Genomic DNA, 19,765 nt, shown 5'->3' on the forward strand with positions numbered 1-19,765 from the left:
AATTGTACAGTAGAAACATCTAGGACACAGATACATAGACACGTTATTTGCTGGAACAAAATAGAAACTGCTGTGCATTCTTTGTCAAGTATTCTGCCTGTGGTTTTATACGAGGACACATCACAAGTTTAAACACAAGGCTGTTGTGATATTGTAGATTGCTTTAAGAATGTGCTTTCCTCTCTGTGCGTTTGTCTCGCCAAGTGTGTCAGTGAGAAGAAAAGAAAAATACTGCTTTTACATGTGTTGCTGTTGAGTTGTTCTGATGAATTGTTTGAGATGTTGCTGCCTAGAAAATGAAGTATGTATTGCAACCTGAGCTCCATGACTTAAGTGATATTTGTTATGCAAATAAAATGTCTTGACTAATGACTAGAAGGGCTGTGTTTTATTCAGTGGCAGGATGATGAAAGACTCAGAAACAAGAAGTTCAACTGAGGTGGCACTTTAATGGGTTAAGCCATTTATTCTGATTGTCCCTATTAACAGTTAAACAAAGTATCAAATTCAGGAAATTAAAATTTAAGTATCTTTATGCTCATAACCTGACCTACTTTTGAGTAAACATTCTCAAACTAAAAAGGCATAACATGCAAAGGGACAGTCCATAAAGCTCAGTTAAGCAAATACAGTATAATGCATACTGTATTAAATTTATTTGAAGCACAAATTAATTCTTGCATTACAAAATAGGAAGATTTAACTGGATGACACACTGGTTTATAGTAAATTACATTATTTGGATGAACTGGCCCTTTAAAGTTAAGACTAAGGCCTTGCAGATACTTAAATGACATAGCAAAGAATGCTACTGCACACATTAAATTCAAGGCTCCTTGAAGTACTGAGTGTGCAAACATTTCTAGTACGTTAAGCCCATGCTACGTATCCTAGGCCAAGACCCTGTCTTGTCCTCATCACTTGCTGGTCTGCTGCTGCTGGGAGTCGTAGTCCACTCTCTCCAGCAGCAGAAGTATCTCGACGTGCATGGTCTGAGGGAAGAGATCCACAGCCATGGCTCGCACTGGACGGAACGGGGCCCCGTGAACTCTGTTGGATGGCGCTCTGCACAGACTGAAAAACAAAAAGTTTCATCATAAGAACCATTTTATCGAACTGGCCCCCTTTAAAAATGATATCTGTCATGACAGTCGAATATTTATTCACAGTCAGGTAATAAAGCTGATACCCACAAATACTGATTTCATTCTAACTGTTGCTTTGAAACAAAACTCACTCAATGAAGTTGTTCATCGCTGCCTTAGCGTTGCATGCCACGTAAACCAGCCTCTTCAGATGCTCCGCTCTCCTGATGGCAAGTATCACCTTGGAATCTGTGTTTGAGACAAAATCTCATTAATATGTGACAAATCCATAAGCGAGTGAATTTCATTTTCATGTTTTGCCTGTTGACTCACGTAGGCCTGCCCTCGGTGGATCCACAATGGCTGTGATGTTGGGTGACACGAGAGCATTGAGAATGTTGGGGAACACGTCTTCAGCTTTCCCACAGTGAAACTCAACATTACTCAGACCTTAAGATAAAAACAAAACATTCACTTTTAGCTGGTCATGCTGTGCTATTCATAAACTGAATGAGAGGATCTAAAACGGAAAAAGATCATTTTGTGAAAACAGGACTGCACAGTGACCATCTACCACTAACAACTTCAACAGATCAAACTTATCAATACCACCCTTAAGAGTTCTATTATCATGACCTTCACGCACCCACATTTGCGTTCATAAAAAATGAATATTCACATTTCATACATAAATCACTGGCAGTAGTTGGAGGTTATTTGGCCTCTTACCATTGAGCTTCGCATTAACTTTGGCATCCTCCACAGCTTCCTGGCACAGTTCGATCCCAATCACCTTCTTTACCCTCTAAAGACAAAAGTTAACAAGAACTTTTATTAACATCCCAGGAAATGTAACATTTCAAAGTTTGTTTTTTTTTGTAAAGATGTTTTTCCCTGTGCCAATAATTGTACAAACCCTGACACAGCAAATTAAAATGGTGCAGAATTGTGACAGAAAGTTAGGACCTGGATGTAAAGAAAGTGGTGGCCCATTGTAAAAGTAAGATTATGGGAATTTTAAAAGGTAAGGACCATCTTCAAAAACAGATGTCTCAAATAGTTACTTAGACACAAAAACGGGGAAAACAGGGTCCAGGTTGACAAATACAAAAGTTTAACTTTACAGTAAAAGAAAAGAACAAGGTGTAAACACGAAAAGGATGACAAGGATGAGATGTAGAAAACCCTAAAGCAAGCACACGTGCAGACTGATACAATATCTATCACTAACTTCTGTTGGTTGTAACTACCGAAGCATTGTCACAGGTGCATTAAGTTTCTTTTACAGAAAACTATGTCACCTTAGCAAGAGAGATGCCGATGGTTCCTGTCCCGCAGCACACGTCCAGTACGGTGCTGTCCTGATCCAGCTGGGCCCATTCCCCCACAGCAGAGTACAACACCTCTGCAGCTCCTGTATTCACCTGCCAGGTAACACAAAAACACTTAACACTGGAGCCTATACTTGGCAATACACAGGTGTTAACATTGTATGAACTTGATGGAAATCTTTGAGGTAAATCTTTCTTGCCTGGAAGAAGGAGTGAGGAGATATTCTGAACTTTAGACCCAGGAGTTCCTCGTGAATGCTGCCCTCTCCAGCCACCAGCTCACAGGGCAAGTCCTCGATGTTAGGAGAAGTCCTGGGAAACCAAAAGCACAACTTCAGTGCAGCATTTAGACATTTTCATAGTCTGTTCTCCACTGTTTGCCCTGCATGTTTCTCTGATACCATCAGTAAACAGCCATCATGACTAAAGGAGCATCAGGATTTCTTTCTTACCTTTGACCCTCTCTAACAAAGTAAAGAGAGGTTACTCCGCTGTCTTTCCCCTCTCCTTCTGTAAAGTACGTCTTCATGGAGCTCTTTAATGCATTGACTTCCTCTTCCTCGAGTTTCTAGGGAGCAAAACAAGTAAAAGACATCAAAAAGGAGAAATCAAACTGTGCGATTCTATTCTCAGAAACAGGATCACACTTGTAAACAGAACGTGTCCTCACCTGTGGGTGGAAGAACACGACAGCCATGGCTTGTTTGGTCCTTGTAGTTCTTACAGTCAGCTGCTTCCAGTGTCCTTCATATGTTTCAGGACTGTACACGGAGTATGATGTTGTCCTATGTGCAAAATAATAGTGACATTGAATGCAACAGAAAAAAAATACTGTATGTGGCAGTAGTTTGGTTTTCTGTGACCATGCCTTGTTGTGGACTGTCTATCATGACCATGTGAGAATACCTGATGAACTTCTGAAACTCGCTGACCACTCTCTTGGCCTCGGCTGAGACATGGCGCGTCTCAGCCGGCCCCACCACGGCACAGGAGCCGCCTTTATATTTTCCAAGGCGGAAACCGATGGTCTTATCCTCACCATCTGCACCCACTGAAATGAGGAACTCGCACTTGTTTCTGTACTCCGTCTGGTAGAGAAATATGAACAGGATAAGGGAAATATCAAACAACAAGTTACATTTGTTGAAATTCTAATTGGCAGTGGAGTTTACTTTTGTAACAGAGATCTTGAAAGATAAAGGAATGTGTTGTATGAAGTGACACCACAAATTAGGTTATTGTGCTTCTAAAAAAAGTGGCAATACCAATACATACTGAATCCTGTCTATTTTAACACATTAATCTCTAACACAGTAGTATGTATTTATGACAAATGCTAGTGTCAGTAAAATGTGAAATGAGTTAGACTTCACATATACCTGTGTTGGAGATGGTTTGATAGGTTCCAGAGGACAACACATTTTGTTGTATTTCCCTTTCTGCGCAAATAACCACGGCAACATGGCTTTGTTGGTGCTGCCAATCTCCCTGTAAAAGAAACAGTGTAAAATTGATGTATATTTTATATCACAGAACGCCCACACACTTTTTTCCCTGGGTCATGCAGTAAAACATGCAATAATGCCTGAAACAACCATTGGCATGGAAAGGTTTAAAGAAAATCGAGTGTTGATCTTGTACAACACCTGCAGGAGATGTGTTATAGACACACATGGGACCACATGTATGGATGGGTCTATCAGACTCACTTGGCCAGCCTCTGCAGGACCCCCACCACCTCCTCCTCCTTCCTCCTCAGCTGCTCCTCATAAGGCACATTCCACAGGGGAGTCACCACATTTGCTATCTGGACACTCAGTGGCTCCTCTTCCTCGTCCCCCTCTGTTCGCTTGGATGGGGGCTGCCCTTCTGCGCCCTCTCCCTCCTCCTGCTTCCTCTTCCTCAGGATGGGGTCTGCTTTGGGTTTGGCCAGCCTGACGCTCAGCACCTGGCCCTTCCACTGCATGCCGTGAACCATCTTCATGGCCTTGTCACGCTCTTCCTCATTCTTGAAGGTGACAAAGGCAAACGTCTGCTTGCCAAACAGCTTGATTTTGTGCGGGTTGAGGCTGTGTTTGGCCAGGAACTTCTTCAGGTCATTGAAGCCGGTGAACTTGGGTAGATTCCTGATCTCCACCTTGTAGATCTCAGATGTGAAGAGGTCTTCTTTGATGTAGCGGTACATGGGGTCAGAGGCTGCTTCATTCCCCACTTCAGCTTTGGTGTCAGACTTTGCATCCTCATTGTTGGAGTCCTGGGGGAGGTCATCAGGCCTGTCCTCTGTTGAGGGTGGAGTATCAGCCACTGGGCTGCTGCTAACATCTGCCATAACTCGTAATGCTGTGAAATTAACAATGCAATTAGCAGATTGATATTGATTTTACATTTTAAAGACATACCTGAAATAAAGTTTGAACAGTTTTGTCAGCGTAACCAGACACTTTTTGTCTCTCTAAGGGACTGTTTTGGTTTTTTTTGGCTTAGGGGAAGGCATACAAGTTTAAAAGTTGTATTTTGTATTTATTTCACTGCCCATACCTCAGAAATTAATTTGGTATTTTTACATTTTTGACAGTCCTCGGACACATCATGTGCAATTAATTCTTCAGAAAAAATCATAACCAAATCTGAGCTTCAACTAGTAATGTTTAATCAAAATCACTACATCTCATTTAAAGTTTGGCAAAAAAATAAACAGTTTGCACTAACTAATCAGCATGCATGACAAGTGTGAAAAATCAAGGCTTTTATCAGCTTTCGGGAGGGTCAAAAGAAAAAAAGAGTCACACTCCAGCCCCCCTCCCTCTGATAGGTAAAGAACAGTCCCTAAGGAGCTCTTGCTCGCAGGGCAAAATGTGCTCAAAGCTTGGTTTATGAGACTGTAACTTTTTAACAATGGTTACAATTAACTTCGGAATCTAAATGTAACAGTGGAACTGAGGAAACAACGTTTACATTTTAATAGCTTTTCTGTAAAAGCATTAAAACTTCTAAGGATTTGAGTTTTGGCTATACGTCACGCTATCACCTGCTCTGCACACAGATGCATTTGATGTTAGCTACAGGTAATTAAAACATGCACTGAAGTTGCGGGTTTTCTTCTTTGATGAAAACGACTCACCATTACCTATTTTAATGTCTAATAGTTTACAGTTTCCTGTCGTGCTAAATATAGGCTAAGTAACACCCATAAGCAGTGAAAGTCCGGACAATATTTTTCATACACCTTACCTTCTTGTATTAATTTCAATTTCACTTCTGACTAACATGCACAGGGCGCGGCCATGTTGGTTTGGCCACGTGCTGCAGTGAACTCTGAACTTAAAGTGACAGTCGTCATTTAGGGCTCGAGCGTCACGTTTCATTTTTCGTCTTTTAAAAAGGTTTTTCTTCTTTTAATGGCGATTTGTTACCTCGCGGATACTGGCTACTTTGTATATACATCTATTCATTTTGAAATTGCTATTTACTTTTTATTCTAAATAAATATAGGTTATTTAATTAACTTCAGTTTTCCATTCAACAGTAATTGTTTCAATTCCTTTTAGCCTTCTGCGTCAGTCCCTATGTAAAAATGTGACTGTGTTTTACCCCTGAACTTTTGTTTGTTAATACCATGCACCACTTCAGCACATAAAACTGAAATATAAACCATAAGGCAACACAGCATTATTACTTGATCTTGAGGCCCCATCTTACAGAGCAGCCCTGAGTTAAAATCAATGGTTGAGTACAGCCTAAGTACACTTACTCATGTACTGTACTTAAGTACAAATTTGAGGTACTTTTACTTTACTTGAGCATTTCAATCTCACTCAGCTTTCTACTTAAACTCCACTACACTTCTGGGGCAAATATTGTACTTTTTTACTCCACAATTATTTGATAACTTTAGTTACTAGTTACTTTACAAATTAAGAATTTTGTGCTCAAACCCTAAGAAAATATGCATGTGCATCTGAAATTATTTGATTGATTGGAAAATTAATTGGCAACTATTTTGATAATCATTTAATTGTTATTAGTTGTATTATCTGTCATGCAAATACATTTCATGATTCCAACTTCTCAAATATGAGGACATGCTGCTTTTCTTTTATTTATAATTCGGATTTTTAAAACTGATTTAAAATTTTCTGCACTGAGTACTTTTACTTGTATTTCTTAAATACATTTTCCAGATGTACTTACATACTTTTACTCAAGTAACATTTTCAATGCATGACTTACTAGTTACAGAGTATTTTTGCAGTGTGGTGTTAGTAATTTTGCTTCAGTAAAATGTTGCATTTTTCTGAATAAATGGGTGTGGTAGCCTCAGGGATTTATGGGGGGTTATTTTAATATAAGCCTACAACAATCAGAAGACACACACACACGCACACACCTTTTTATTGCACCACATTTTACTTATGTACTTCACAGTGCTGATCCAGTTTAACTCATCGCTCTCTTTATGGATAGAATTATTCCTATAATTTCGCACCTATATTTTACATTTTGATATATCAAAGCCTGTCTGTTCTTTTGCACTGAATAGTCTACAGCACAAGTTGTCACCTTTCTCAGTCAATAATCAATTGATAAAAAAGTTTGAGATAGAAACAGCACTTTCCCAGACGAGAGAGGCGGTGCGCGCGCTGTCACAATGTGGGCGCGGGCATACGTAGGAAATTCGGCGCGCGAAAGCTGTAGCAGGAAGTAGCTTCGGGGAAACGGCGGCCAGTCAGGATTTGAATCTGTCAAACTACTTCCATAATCTACAAACATCTACAATAATATGGCAGACCCGAAGGTGAGGTCACACATTTTAGGTCATCTAATGTGTTATGTTCGCCTTGAAACTGGTATTAGGTGGCAAACATTGTATTTTGTATGTCGTAATTCGTCAAAGTTTGTAAAGGAAGCTGCGAACCAGAAATGCCGACAATGATGTCTTTCGTGATGCTAGAACAGCCAATTGGTGTGTTTTTAAAGCCACTGGATGTAATGAAAGCTTAAGGGCATTATGACAGACATGTAGAAATGTCCAGGTCTAGATTTCATACTCTTCGTGATTTCTTTCAGGTTGACGTTGACGAGCTCCAAAGTACTGTGAAGTGTGCAGCCAGTCAGCATGTTAACATTAGCATCGCACACTCATCATTAGTTGCTTAGGGAGGCAATTTGCACGACACTGCTAACGATGTAACGAAACTATCACACTTGTCAGCCATTTGTACGGGGCACCTTACAATCTGCACGTAGCCGACCGGCCAAAGACAACGAGGTTAGCCGGGTTCTTGTCTTTGTCTGCCCAGCACAACAGTTGCTAACATTTGCTAGCTACTGTTAGCATTAATAACGGGGTGCTGGAGCTAGTCATTGCGTATTAATGGGCAGTTAGCACTAACTATGTCATATTAAGTAGAGTGCCAGTTATCCTAAAAATCATGTCACCTAAATCCCTGTCAAATTAACAGTGGCTTCAGTCAACGACAAACACCGTGGTCCGTGAAGGCTTACGGTTAACGGTTAGCTCTCCACTAGCCTGCCAGTGAAAGGCCTCGTCGCCTAGCTAGGCAACTTCACAATGAGTTGTCTTAGAAAAACAAAGTCGAACAACTGTTTCTTAACACTAAAGAAGTAAAATTCAACTGCGACGAAAAACCAAGCTCATAGTTTACCCACCTAATCATTCAAGCCGGTTACATTTACTACATTTATCCAACCGTAAGCGCATTGAATTTACCGTTAGTAGCAGTTGTAGCTTAACTCCCTTAGCTAAGGGACTGTTCTTCACTTATCAGAGGAGGGGGGTAGCTGGGGTGTGACTTTTTTAAAATTTGATCCTCCTGAAAGCTACTAATATTTGTCCTTGAGCCTCCCTGAGTGATTTGAGGACCCTCTCCGCCATAAATTACTTAATAGAGTTTTAAAACCTATCCTTTGGTATTTAAAAGTTAAAAGTTGAACACAAAATTCTGGGGTTGAAAAAAAACCTGGTTTTCGCTCTTCTTGTGCATCTTGGTTAGTTAGTGCTAACGGTTTATTTTGGGCCAAATTTTAAATGAGATATAGAATAAAGTGATTTTGCTGAAATCACACTACTTTAGGGCTGGGCGATATGGCTGAAAAATGTATCATGATATAAGTGTTTCATATCAGTCGATAACGATAATTATTGAATTTTTAAAAACCTATTTGAAATAAGGACCAGGAGAAAAAAAATGTTAAATTTAAACACTTCTAGTCTAAATGTAACCTTTCTTCAGTAATGAACAAACGAACACAGAGGAAAAAGAGGTCAACATAACCATGAAAAACAGTCAAATAAATGAATGTACTGTTAATGTGCAAATGTAAACATTAAATAAATGCTTAAACTTCTTTAAAAAAATGTGCAAAGTACTTTGTAAAAAAAGAAATTAACAGATATTAACATATTTGACCTGTAACAAACAGTCAGAACCAGCATAAAAATATAAAAATAACTCAAAAACAACTCAAACATGGTTTCACTCCAGATTTTGGCAAGGAAAACTGTTTCACCTTCTCAGGCTTTAAGGCCATACAGGTACATGGTAGTCTGCTGCCGCTTCTGTGGTGTTTCATTTGTACCAGCGGTTGATGGTGGTTTGATACTGCTGTACTCCAACGGGTGAGAGCGGCTGAGGTGATAAAATAGGTTTGTTGTATTCCCAGTCTTGGTAGGGACGGCGACCTTGCACAGTTTGCAAACAACATTGGTCTGACTTTTGTCTGATTTATAAAATCCGAAGTACTGCCAAACCGGCGAACTGACCTTTCCTCCTTTATCGACAATTTCCTCACGCTCTGTCGCACTCATTTTCTCCTTTCACCATTTTGTTATGAGTTGTAGACATGAGGCACGAAGGCGCACCCAAACATGAAACTGCTAGTGTGTGTGTCTCAACAGGTTATTGGAACGTTACGTACGTTACCAACAGGGAGTGAGTGAGTTTGTTCATGCAACCAAACTTGCTTAGCTGGGCCGGGAGCGCCGGGAGAGGCTGAAGCCCTTGCTGGAACTGCGTCCCCCAGAATGCCTTGCGGTTCAGGACCGGGATTTTCTTCCTGTTTTATGAGACGTTTTATCGAACGTATTTTCTGTTGATATCGATCATGTGTCTATTGCGATAGATATCATTATCATTTTATCGCCCAGCCCTACACTACTTTAAGCACAGATTTCTTTTTGTTTTGTTTTCTCCTGACAAAGGGATTTGTTCCACATGATGTGTCCAAGGACTGTCCGAAATTTGAAAATTTAACATTTGTTTTTACATTTTCTAGCTGTGAGAAATGGTGTAACATAAGCAAATTTTGAAGAAAACTTGCTTTTAAGGGATGTTTTCTTTAAAAATTAGTGGTAAACTAAATACAGAGTACAACCCTCATTGCCCCTCCCCTAAGCTAAAATAAAAACCATCAGTGCCTCCCCAGTGCTCAAAAAATTATTGACCTGCCTCCCCCTTTTTGCACCACCTCTCCCCAAGAATTAGAAACAAACAGCCCCTAAGTTGCAACAAATTAAGCGGGATATAGTTAACTTGCTATATAGCTAACTTGCTATACTGCTAACCAGTAATATTAAAGCTTGTGAATATAATGGGGTAGAAGTAAAGTTAAGGTTGTCACTCTGAAGACAGGAAAGCCTCCCGCGTTTTTCAGTTTCATATTCGCAAAATGACACTGCACACACAGATTTGCATAAGGTCTTTTCTCACTTTGTCAGAGGTCATGAACTTGCAAACTTTTTTAAGGATCTTTATCCTCAGTATTTTTATTTTTTTTGTATGAGTAATGTATTTTCTTGCCATATTAGACATGTACATTTAAACTTGCGAACACCGACATGGGAACATGCAACCCCAAATAGAATTAAAGATGCTTGGCTCAGCTGTAGTGATTACTAAAGGCTTTGGCAGTTCCCATACAAAAGCTATACTTAACCAATGAGCTCTTAAATCCCTCCATTGATGCATTCATGGCCGGTTGGTCAATTGTGAGAAGTCACTTTGTTCCAGTGATAGAATAGAGTGACGTATACCACATGCCTTATTACTTAAACTCAGTCTGAATTTTTGACACTGATAAATTGATGTTGTTTTGCTTTGAGTTAAATCATTAATTTGTCTTCTTCCTTTTAGGACCAGGAAGAGCACGAACCCACTGCAGAGACGGCAGAGGACTCTAATCATGATCCCCACTTTGAGCCCATCGTGTCCCTTCCTGAGCAGGATGTGAAAACATTAGAAGAGGACGAGGAGGAACTCTTTAAAATGTAAACTGTTTTTAATGGTCTTCTTTGTTCAGTCACTCATACGTGTTGTGATCTAATATACATTTTGCTGACCATTTGGTAAGCTAGTATACTGTTGTTTTCTCAGGCGGGCTAAACTATATCGTTTTGCCTCTGAGAACGACCCGCCAGAGTGGAAGGAGAGAGGAACTGGAGACGTCAAGCTGCTGAAACACAAAGAGAAGGGCTCAATCCGCCTCTTGATGAGGAGAGATCGCACCTTGAAGATTTGTGCCAATCATCACAGTGAGTCAAGTTGACAAGCAGTCTTATGTATTTAATGGCTGATTTATATCATGACACCAGATACATTGCCAAGAGAGAGAAAAAACAAACAACTGATAAGAACACAAATAAAAATTGACATTGCATTGCATGTGCACATTTGGCTTCTGTTTGTTATAAAGTTTTGTAGCAAGCCTTGTGAACACACCATCGTCTCTCCCCATGATATTTAAGTGTTTCAGTATATGTGCAGAAACCTCAAGCTGGTGGTATTTAGGGTTGCAAAATCTCTGCAATATTCAAAATGGGAATAAAACAGAAATACAGGGAACACTTGCTCAGGATGTGTTTACAATGCCGTATGCAGAAAGGAACAAGCCTTTTACCAGATCATTAGCAGACATGATTTATTAAGTTGCCAAATTACATACAATTTAAAATGTGCCCTGTGGTGAGTTTAAGTTAACTGAGGAAAGGTACTTTAAAATTTTGAGCTGACAGAATGGGCTGTGGGTAAACTTGTGGTTTCAAGTAAACAACTGACAGACATGTTAATCAAAAAAAGAATAAATGGAAATAGATGAATTATTTTTGATTTATTAATTAGCATGCCCAAACAAGCTCCATCCCACATGGTTGCAGGTAGCTAGCCAAAATTAGCAGAAGGTGTTAACAAGGTATAAACTGTGTACTTTGCTTTGGGATATCTGCTAGTTAACTGAAATAAAATATAAAAGATTCACTTCATGTACATTTGTTAGGCTATGGTATTGGGGGGAAAAATGCAACCAGAGTATCGCCTGCACATATGCAGCTCCTTTCCTCGACTGCCTTTCAGACTTTTTATACCAACTTCAACAAAAATGGTTTCCAGTTTCAATTATAATAAAGCATTAATCCAACAAAATATCCTCTGTTTTCATTCCTATAAGGTCTGTTGTAACTGATAAAAATAATTTATTATTGTATTGTATAATACCATATACCCTGAAAATGTGATATTCAATTAAATAACCATAGTTATGACCAAAACATGCCATAAAACCAAATATTGCTTTTTCATGTGTCTCCTGACTGTCAAATAAGTTCACTGTTAATTTCAATCGTGTCGTATCATGCAAAAATTCAGGCCCTTAACTTCCCTTGGACTTTTTCCAACCCTATGTGACCCTATTGCTATAAGTGGTAAGCATTGAACTGTAAGTGAAAGAAGGGGGAGGAGGTCTTGCTTTCGCACAGCAGTCTGCAGGTTATTGCAGTCTCTATCTCGGCAAACTGGTATTCATCATCTTAGTGTTCTCACCGCTGGATGAAATGATGCATCTCATTTACATGAGCAGCAGCTTTGCTCAGATAGGAGCTTTACACTGAATATTTGTATTCGCCTGAGCAAATGCAAGTGTAGTTAAGCAGACAACACACATGTAAGGAGCCTGATAACAGGATTAATAGAGTGTATTGGTTCTGGTAAGAAGGAGAGAAATGGCACCAAACTAATCAAAATGGTTAGGATATACAATTAGCCATTATCAAAAGCAGTCCCAACTACATGCACTTAATAGTTGTGCAGCCACCGAATATGATGACCCCCTGTAGTGTAGATGCTTTCATCTCTGCCTTCCCTGCCATGTTAACCTTATTCTCTCTTGTGAACGACAGTTATGCCTAGCATGGAGCTGAAGCCCAACGCTGGCAGTGACAGGGCATGGGTGTGGAACACATTAGCAGATTATGCTGATGAATGCCCCAAACCTGAACTCCTGGCAATACGCTTTTTAAATGCAGAAAGTAAGTATTTATACTTGTAATCCAAAGTTGTACAGACCAGTGTTTTAATTTTGATGATATAGTGATCACACTGAAGTGACAGATGGCTGCAAGAGGCCTGTTTTCTGCATCCAGACTTAAGGCAACAAACTCCCAGCAGCTGTATTCACACATGCTTTCCTGTTTCTCAGTGCAGCATGATAAAGCAGCCTGACTGTCCATCATACAACAGTGTGTTGATGTGAACATACCCTAACTGTCTATTCTGTTTACAGATGCCCAGAAGTTCAAGGGGAAGTTTGACGAGTGCAAGGAGGAGATGAGAAAAACTCTAGAGGGATCAGGTACATGAAACTTAAACTTTAGGCACATTCCTTAAAAGAGAGGTTAGATGACATGAAGCATGTTTCCCGTCAAATGTGGTCATGTTTGAGTGAATTATATTATATTGAGACTTGTTTTAAATTAAATTCAAACTAACATGACATGACATGACATCTTACATGCTAGGTTTCATGAGCATGCAGACTCACTCTGTCCCTTGCTGTTCCCTCCAGCCTGGGACTTTTTCTGTCTGCTACATGGACATGCAGAATGTAACACTTTACTGGCTTTTTAAAAGGCTGGTTTCAGTATGTTCTGCTACATCACAGTTCACATCAATCAAAGGGTCCCAGGGCCCACCTTAAATAATGAATTGCTTATAGTGGCTGAATGAATAGTTGGAATATTCTTTAAGGGACAAACTTAAACACCTTAATTGTGGATGTCTAGTCAGTGTTGAAGGTAAATGCATTCAAGTGAAGCACTAAATTCTTTACCATGTGCTATATTGACCAAAAAGCTGGAATCGCCTGCTTGCATTGCACACAATTTTTTTTTTTTTTTGTTGCCAAAACACAGTGTTAAGTGACAGAAATACTCAGCTGCCCTCTCAGCCCTGCTCGTTTCAGTTGTCTTTTACAGTTCATCTTCAGGGTTCTGAAGATGAACTGTAAAAGACTGTCTGTGAGAAGAAAACTTTTATGTATTATAGTAACAGGCACACATGTTCTTACTGGGTCGGCACTGGCGACAGCATCCAACAAAAACTGCCCACACTGAAATCGATGGCAGCAGAATGATTCTGTTCCTGCAAGTATCAGAGAGCAATTTGAGCAAAGGCACCACCAGTTGCTGTTTGCTCTCGGCAGCTCGGGTTCTGATGGCTCCCTGCTGGCCATATCACGGCTAACGCAACCACAGCCTCGGCCTCTGTTCACAGCTTTACTATGGCTCAAATAAACATGGCTGAATATCCGAGTCAGCCAAAACACTGTAAAATGTATCCTCAACTCATAACATCCTCTGCACTAATATTTTGGCATGCCGTTTTTTTGCGTAGGAAATGTAGCTACTTTGCAAAGAGAACAAGGAAGCTCTTTTTGAGGAGTGTCTAGAGCACACCCCCTTGTTCAAGCTGAAATAGCCTGTAGTTCTTCCTTGTGTCTAACTACGTCACCGTTGCGTCATATGATAGTGCTGGATGCAAATATTCATCTGCCAACTCAACTTTCTCGGTCAGTATAGCACACGCAGAGAAGTTTAATGCTTCAATAAAATACATTTACCATCAACACTGATTGGTCGTGCAACTGAGTTGTGTTCAAGCTTCACAGCTTTTAAGCTGACTGCACATTTCCCTGTTTTGCCACAGGCAACACTGACAAAGTTGCAGAGAAGCTGGGGGAGCTCTCCGTAAAAGACAAGGCATCAGAAGAAAAGAAGGAATCGGTCAAAAAGGAGGCCGAGAAGAAAGAAGATGAGAAAAAGGAGGTGAAGGCTGAGGAGAAGAATTGAGAACCAAGAACTTGCTTTGCTGATCTTCAATTTATCAGTTTTTCCTCTTTTTCTACAATAGACTCTAAATGAACTGAATTTGGACACTTGCATATTATTAGTTTTTTTTTTTATCTGTTTTGCCTCAAGATCACAAGTCCTTGATGCCACTGTGGGGAAAAATACAAGAAAATTTATGAGAAAAAAAGAAGCCCCCACCCCTGTCCCTCTTTGCACCATGGAATGCCACACTTTCCATCCTTGTCATCTACAGTTCAATGTTACATTTGACAAACTGTGAAAAGAGGCTTGTGATAGTGATAATTCCCACATTGGGGTATTTTTTTGTTTTGTTATTCTGAAGCAGAGTTTGTTTGTAGGGGGAGAGGATAATGTAGCCTGCTTGTTAGCAGCACAGGGTCAGGGACCAGGCATTATGGAGGTGCATTACACATATAAAATCCCATGATGCAGCTCAGTGGGCCTTAATACCCTGTCCACTGTCCATGCTTCCACTGTTAGTAACCGCAAGTAAGGCGAAGACTTCTCAGTGGATGCCTTGTAGAAGTAGTTCTTACTTGGTTCCTCCTTTCTTTAGTTCTGTTGGGAACTGACTAGAAGAGGAATCCACTCCAGACAGTCGAGGGGCATCAGATGGTGTGCTGCAGATCGCAGTGTCCACTGATGGCTTACTGATAGGAGATCAGATGCACTTAGCTAAGCATTTCATCTTTTTCCTTTTTGTTTTAATTATCTGAAAACCATCAAGTCCAAAGTCAATGGTTCATCAGAGTTTGGCGCAGCTCCGCTCTGACTTAAGTTCCTCACCATGAAATCAAGTTTGTATTATTTAGATCATAACATTCCCAGACTTAAAGCATGTAGAGTATATGTAACAGAGTGTGCCCTATCTGATCTGTGTGCTCACCACCCTCTCCTTTTCTTTCCACTAATTGAGTTCTTAACCTTGCCTCTAAAGTGCATCTAAGTGCCAGTGCATCTGTAAATACATGTATATGGATGAAATGTTGCTTTTCATTTGCACTCAAATGATTTGAAATGTTTCCTCCACCTTCGAATAAAAGCTGTCAAAGACCACAGTTGCATTCATATAAAAATCATTGTTTCCTGGGATAGCCAATGATAACGTGTAGCTATAAATAATACAGCTCAATTATACCAGAGGTGAGACCAAGTCGTTGTTTAGCTAGTCCCACATCCTAAATTGAGTGTCGAATCCTAGACAAATCATAATGCACTCTTCACCAAATGTAATTCCATTTTAATAATGATACTACAGTATTAAATTTACAAAAACTCATAAAACAATGTAGGTGGAAGTTGGCATATCTATTTTTTGGCCTTTACACTGTAATTTTGTTTTCATTGACCACCATATAGTTGTACTTGGTATCATTTTTTTCAACTGGCGCTCAGTTATATAACCTTAGCCCCTCGTGGTTTTTCCTTGCAACTTAACTGGATGTTGGATTGGTTCAAACAAAGAGGATGTGGGGATTTTGATTTCCTGGGAATGAATAGTGTTATTGTCAGTTGAATCAGGAAGCGAAGGGAAATCAATTGGTCGTGGCACACTTATTAAATACATTTTTAAATCTTTGGGCTTGGGGGAAGGTATCAAGTATTTTCAAGTCAAAATGCTTATGAAATATTCAAGTAAAGTCACGGGTCATTTGTGTGGAATTCCAATTTAAGTTGCAAGTCCTTTTGATTTTGTCAGTTTGAGTATAAACTCAACAAATCCAAGTCATGTGACTCGAGTCCACACTTATATATATATATACTGACATAAGAGAAGATCATGTGACTGGGTTACATGCAAAATAGCAATCCTACAGAGGCTTTGACTTTTAAAATGTCAATCAAGTGTGTTAAGTAAAATCTACGGACTATAAAACAACTTTCTATCAGTGTCGTGCAGGTGTACCAAACTGTACCATCTTAACTCACAAGAATCAATCTCATTCACTCAAAGAGTTGGAAACTTTATTTACTCCGCTCAGGTCATTGGGAAATATTTCCTCTTCACAAAAATAGGAACGCATGTACATTTATAGTATATTCTATATTTTAATACATATTGAACTTTCTATTTGAGTTTCAGAAAACAAATATCAGCTCATGGCTGATAAAACAGATTCATTACTGACTGTCAGGAATGGCCCCTGACCTGCAGTGATGTCCATCCCAAAAAAGAACAGTGGACTAATGGCAGTCATCTTAAAGAGGAATGACATCGATAGTGTTTTGATATGTGGTCATGATAGACTGGGGTATTTTTTCAGGCAACTCGGCAGCTATCAATTTGTTCAGGTTATTTCAAGATGTTCCAGTTAGTTGTTTGACTGACACCCATCTGACTTGCCCAAAAAGTATCCCCGTATACCATAGCCTCACAACAGAAACAGTTTCTAACAGTTCAGAAATACATGACTTGAATAGAGTATCCTGTTGCTTCACATTACTGTGTTCATGGTAAGGCAGCTGGGTGAGACCTTAATAGGGAGACCATACTAGCCAGAAGGTTGTAACTACAGCAAGTTTCTGTAACATCCAACCTTGTCAGAAAGCAAGACTCCACCACAGCTACCGGCCTTTACACTCTGATCTCTGGAGAAAGTAATCTATGAATACATCAGAAATGGGAAGGAAAAAGATCCTGTATAAAGTGATGTCATTTCACAATTAAGCATTTATTACCTTGTAAATTGGCCTTTCTTTCAGATCTTTGCTCACAAGTGTAACTCCTGCCATTTGCAGCTCGATACAAAACACTAATTTTCATTCATGTCCTTTAATGTCTAATAGTGTTTCAACGAGCCACATTTCATTGTGTATGGAACATAGCTATTCCTCTCAAAAAGGCAACAATGGTTTATTCATGCAAATGTAGCCGGACCAAATCTACCACTTAACATCCATGTAAATTCTGGCATTTTTTTTTCATGTTGGTTTGCTGCAAAATATAAATAAAAACCTTCCACTTAGATATCAGTTCATTTTTAGCAGACTTTCAATTAAGAGTAAAAATGAAAGAAAAGTTTAGCATCTCTGAGTGGTGTGTAATACTGGAGCTGTACCGGACAGCTGCTGTAAATGGATTTATTTGACATTTTCAGTCTTCATGATGTCACCCAGTCAATGCATTTGAGAAATTCTGCGTTGTGTAGCCACTGTTGTGTTGGCACTGAAATCTCAAGGCAGCATCTACTGAAAGCCCATTCCTTGACTTGTGTTCAGCACACTGTGGATCATGTGACTGTTCACCTGTCAGTGATTGTGACTTTAATATTTTGCTTCCTCAGATCACATATCATGTAATTACATTTCATCATACATAATTTTTTGTACACTGCAAGGTAGACCAAGCTATATTTACCTTATGGATTTTACCCATCATCATCTCATTTATTTATAATTTATCAACAAAAAACTCCACTCAAAATAAAACATCCATTCCAGGTATCTGTATAAAAAAGATGTATCAAACATAGCTTTTGAAAGGTTGGCTATATAAAAAGGAAACAAACCCATTAAAAAAACTACAAAATAATGAATGGATGATCACTTGTTTTACTACATGGGACAATGGGTTGTTTCTCTACACCGTTCCATTCCTATGATTACAACACAACTTACACACTAAACAATTAACCATCTTCTTCTTTTAGACACAAACAGAAAGTTGTTTTGGTTGTGCAAGGCTGGACTCTGGTTCTGCACTCTTGGGATGAGGTATTCTGATCTTTCAGAACGCTTATGTATCTGCCCAGCACTTGTATCATGGGTCATGTTGAAGTCGCCTAACTGAACTTCACTTAAACAGAAGTCTGTGATGATGTATTGCACCTTGGTTGAAGGGAATAAAGGGTGCTAAGCTGTATTCAAGCCCTAAAAACCTGCTCTTGATTGACACAAAGGAGTCGTTCATCATGTATGAATTCATATCATCTAGCATCTCTGCTGGTTGCATTCATTCCTGAGAAATTTCCTTTTGACAAAGACAGATTTTAAGTTTATTTTTACTTTTAATCAATAGCAAAGTCTTTCTCAGTGAATTTGGAATGCAGCCACCAGATGTGATACGATGACATTTCCTTTCCCAGCTTCTCACCTCACTTGTCTCACGTTGCCTGCAAATGCAGATGATCTAACTGATCAGTCCTCCATCATAACTCCACCAAACATGCTGGAGATGGCATGAACAGTACAGGTTAATGTGAAGCACCTTGACTTCTTGAGGTCGATTGACTCGTAAAGGACATTTAGTCTTCTCACAGAGATCCATAGTGAGGGTGTCAGTGTTTAATTCATCTGTAGTGTTTTTGTTCAGCCTTCAGCACTTGCTGGAGCAAAGTATGTGTGACATTTGGATCAATGTACGTTTCATGACCACAGCTGAGAGACAACGGTAATAACAGTAACGGTCCATTCTTACGACCAAGATGATGAGCCACAAAATGTTAACGACAAGACACTCCTCACACATACATACTGCGACCGCGGTATCAACTGACAAATAGCCCCTCAAGTATGAACACACACAGGCATTTGGCTAGACAGACCCACACAAGAGCAGACAGTTCCTCTGATTGGACAGTAACTCCCAAACAGGGAGTGCTATTTGCCCCTGACTGGCCGTTATCTAGACTTTACTAAAACAACAGAGAGGAGAGAATCTCTTTGCAGCAGGGTGGCCGTTGTCGTTGGAGGTGGATGTCCCTGCTCACACTGATATCTCATATGTGGTGCCTCCTACTCCTGTCACCTTTTTGACGTTATTGTGGCGACTGGGGCTGAGGGTGGGACCCTGGGCACTGGGGTGGCAGTCCATCTGCCCATTAACTTTCATGGCCTCTCTGAGTGGAAAGAGAAGAACAGAAGAAATGACTAAATACCAAAGAGATTCAAACAATAATACGACATTTAGAACATGCAGGTTAGTAGTTCGGATCATGACCATTTTAAATGACAAAAACAGAACAGCAGTATGGATGATTACTTGGAGTGTGCTTGTTAGTGAGGCAATAGGCTTGGGAATGTTAGACGAGGGGGTGAAAAGCATGCAAAAGAAAAAGAAATGGAGAGTTATACAACTTTATTCATTCATCAAATAATACAAAAAATGATATTTTGCTAGAAAGGCAAACATATAAATCAGAACAGAACATGAAAGAATTCACACCAGACAGTATTTAACATGAATAAATAGA

General features: G+C 39.6%; 3 protein-coding genes and 1 non-coding gene across 4 annotated transcripts in view; 2 read left to right on the top strand and 2 right to left on the bottom strand.

The window, feature by feature from the left end:
• Window positions 1-429: 429 nt before the first annotated feature.
• trmt2a (tRNA methyltransferase 2A) lies at window positions 430-5,731 on the bottom strand. Its single transcript, XM_078170907.1, has 12 exons — window positions 5,648-5,731; window positions 4,126-4,756; window positions 3,796-3,904; window positions 3,323-3,504; window positions 3,087-3,201; window positions 2,869-2,984; window positions 2,624-2,728; window positions 2,387-2,516; window positions 1,815-1,890; window positions 1,419-1,535; window positions 1,238-1,334; window positions 430-1,074 (listed from the first exon to the last, which is right to left on the bottom strand). The coding sequence occupies exons 2-12, from the start codon at window positions 4,743-4,745 to the stop codon at window positions 918-920; spliced, it is 1,824 nt and encodes a 607-aa protein (XP_078027033.1). The 5' UTR covers window positions 4,746-4,756; window positions 5,648-5,731; the 3' UTR covers window positions 430-917.
• Window positions 5,732-7,065: 1,334 nt separating this feature from the next.
• ranbp1 (RAN binding protein 1) lies at window positions 7,066-15,629 on the top strand. The gene is made up of 6 exons (XM_033618897.2): window positions 7,066-7,211; window positions 10,570-10,703; window positions 10,810-10,967; window positions 12,606-12,734; window positions 12,989-13,057; window positions 14,410-15,629. The coding sequence occupies exons 1-6, from the start codon at window positions 7,197-7,199 to the stop codon at window positions 14,550-14,552; spliced, it is 648 nt and encodes a 215-aa protein (XP_033474788.1). The 5' UTR covers window positions 7,066-7,196; the 3' UTR covers window positions 14,553-15,629.
• LOC117253244 (small nucleolar RNA SNORA77) lies at window positions 13,237-13,365 on the top strand. The gene has a single exon (XR_004501383.1). It is a non-coding gene; the product is annotated as a small nucleolar RNA SNORA77 (small nucleolar RNA).
• An 895-nt stretch (window positions 15,630-16,524) lies between the features above and the next one.
• Window positions 16,525-19,765, bottom strand: part of zdhhc8b (zDHHC palmitoyltransferase 8b) — an 82,732-nt gene continuing 79,491 nt past the window's right edge. Inside the window, exon 11 of the mRNA XM_033618896.2 lies at window positions 16,525-19,411. Coding sequence (XP_033474787.1) covers window positions 19,279-19,411 — 133 coding nt within the window. The 3' untranslated portion in view covers window positions 16,525-19,278. The remainder of the gene's footprint in view (window positions 19,412-19,765) is intronic.

The sequence above is a fragment of the Epinephelus lanceolatus genome, chromosome 9 (genome assembly GCF_041903045.1).
Source record: "Epinephelus lanceolatus isolate andai-2023 chromosome 9, ASM4190304v1, whole genome shotgun sequence".
In the NCBI taxonomy this organism is placed as follows: domain Eukaryota; kingdom Metazoa; phylum Chordata; class Actinopteri; order Perciformes; family Serranidae; genus Epinephelus; species Epinephelus lanceolatus.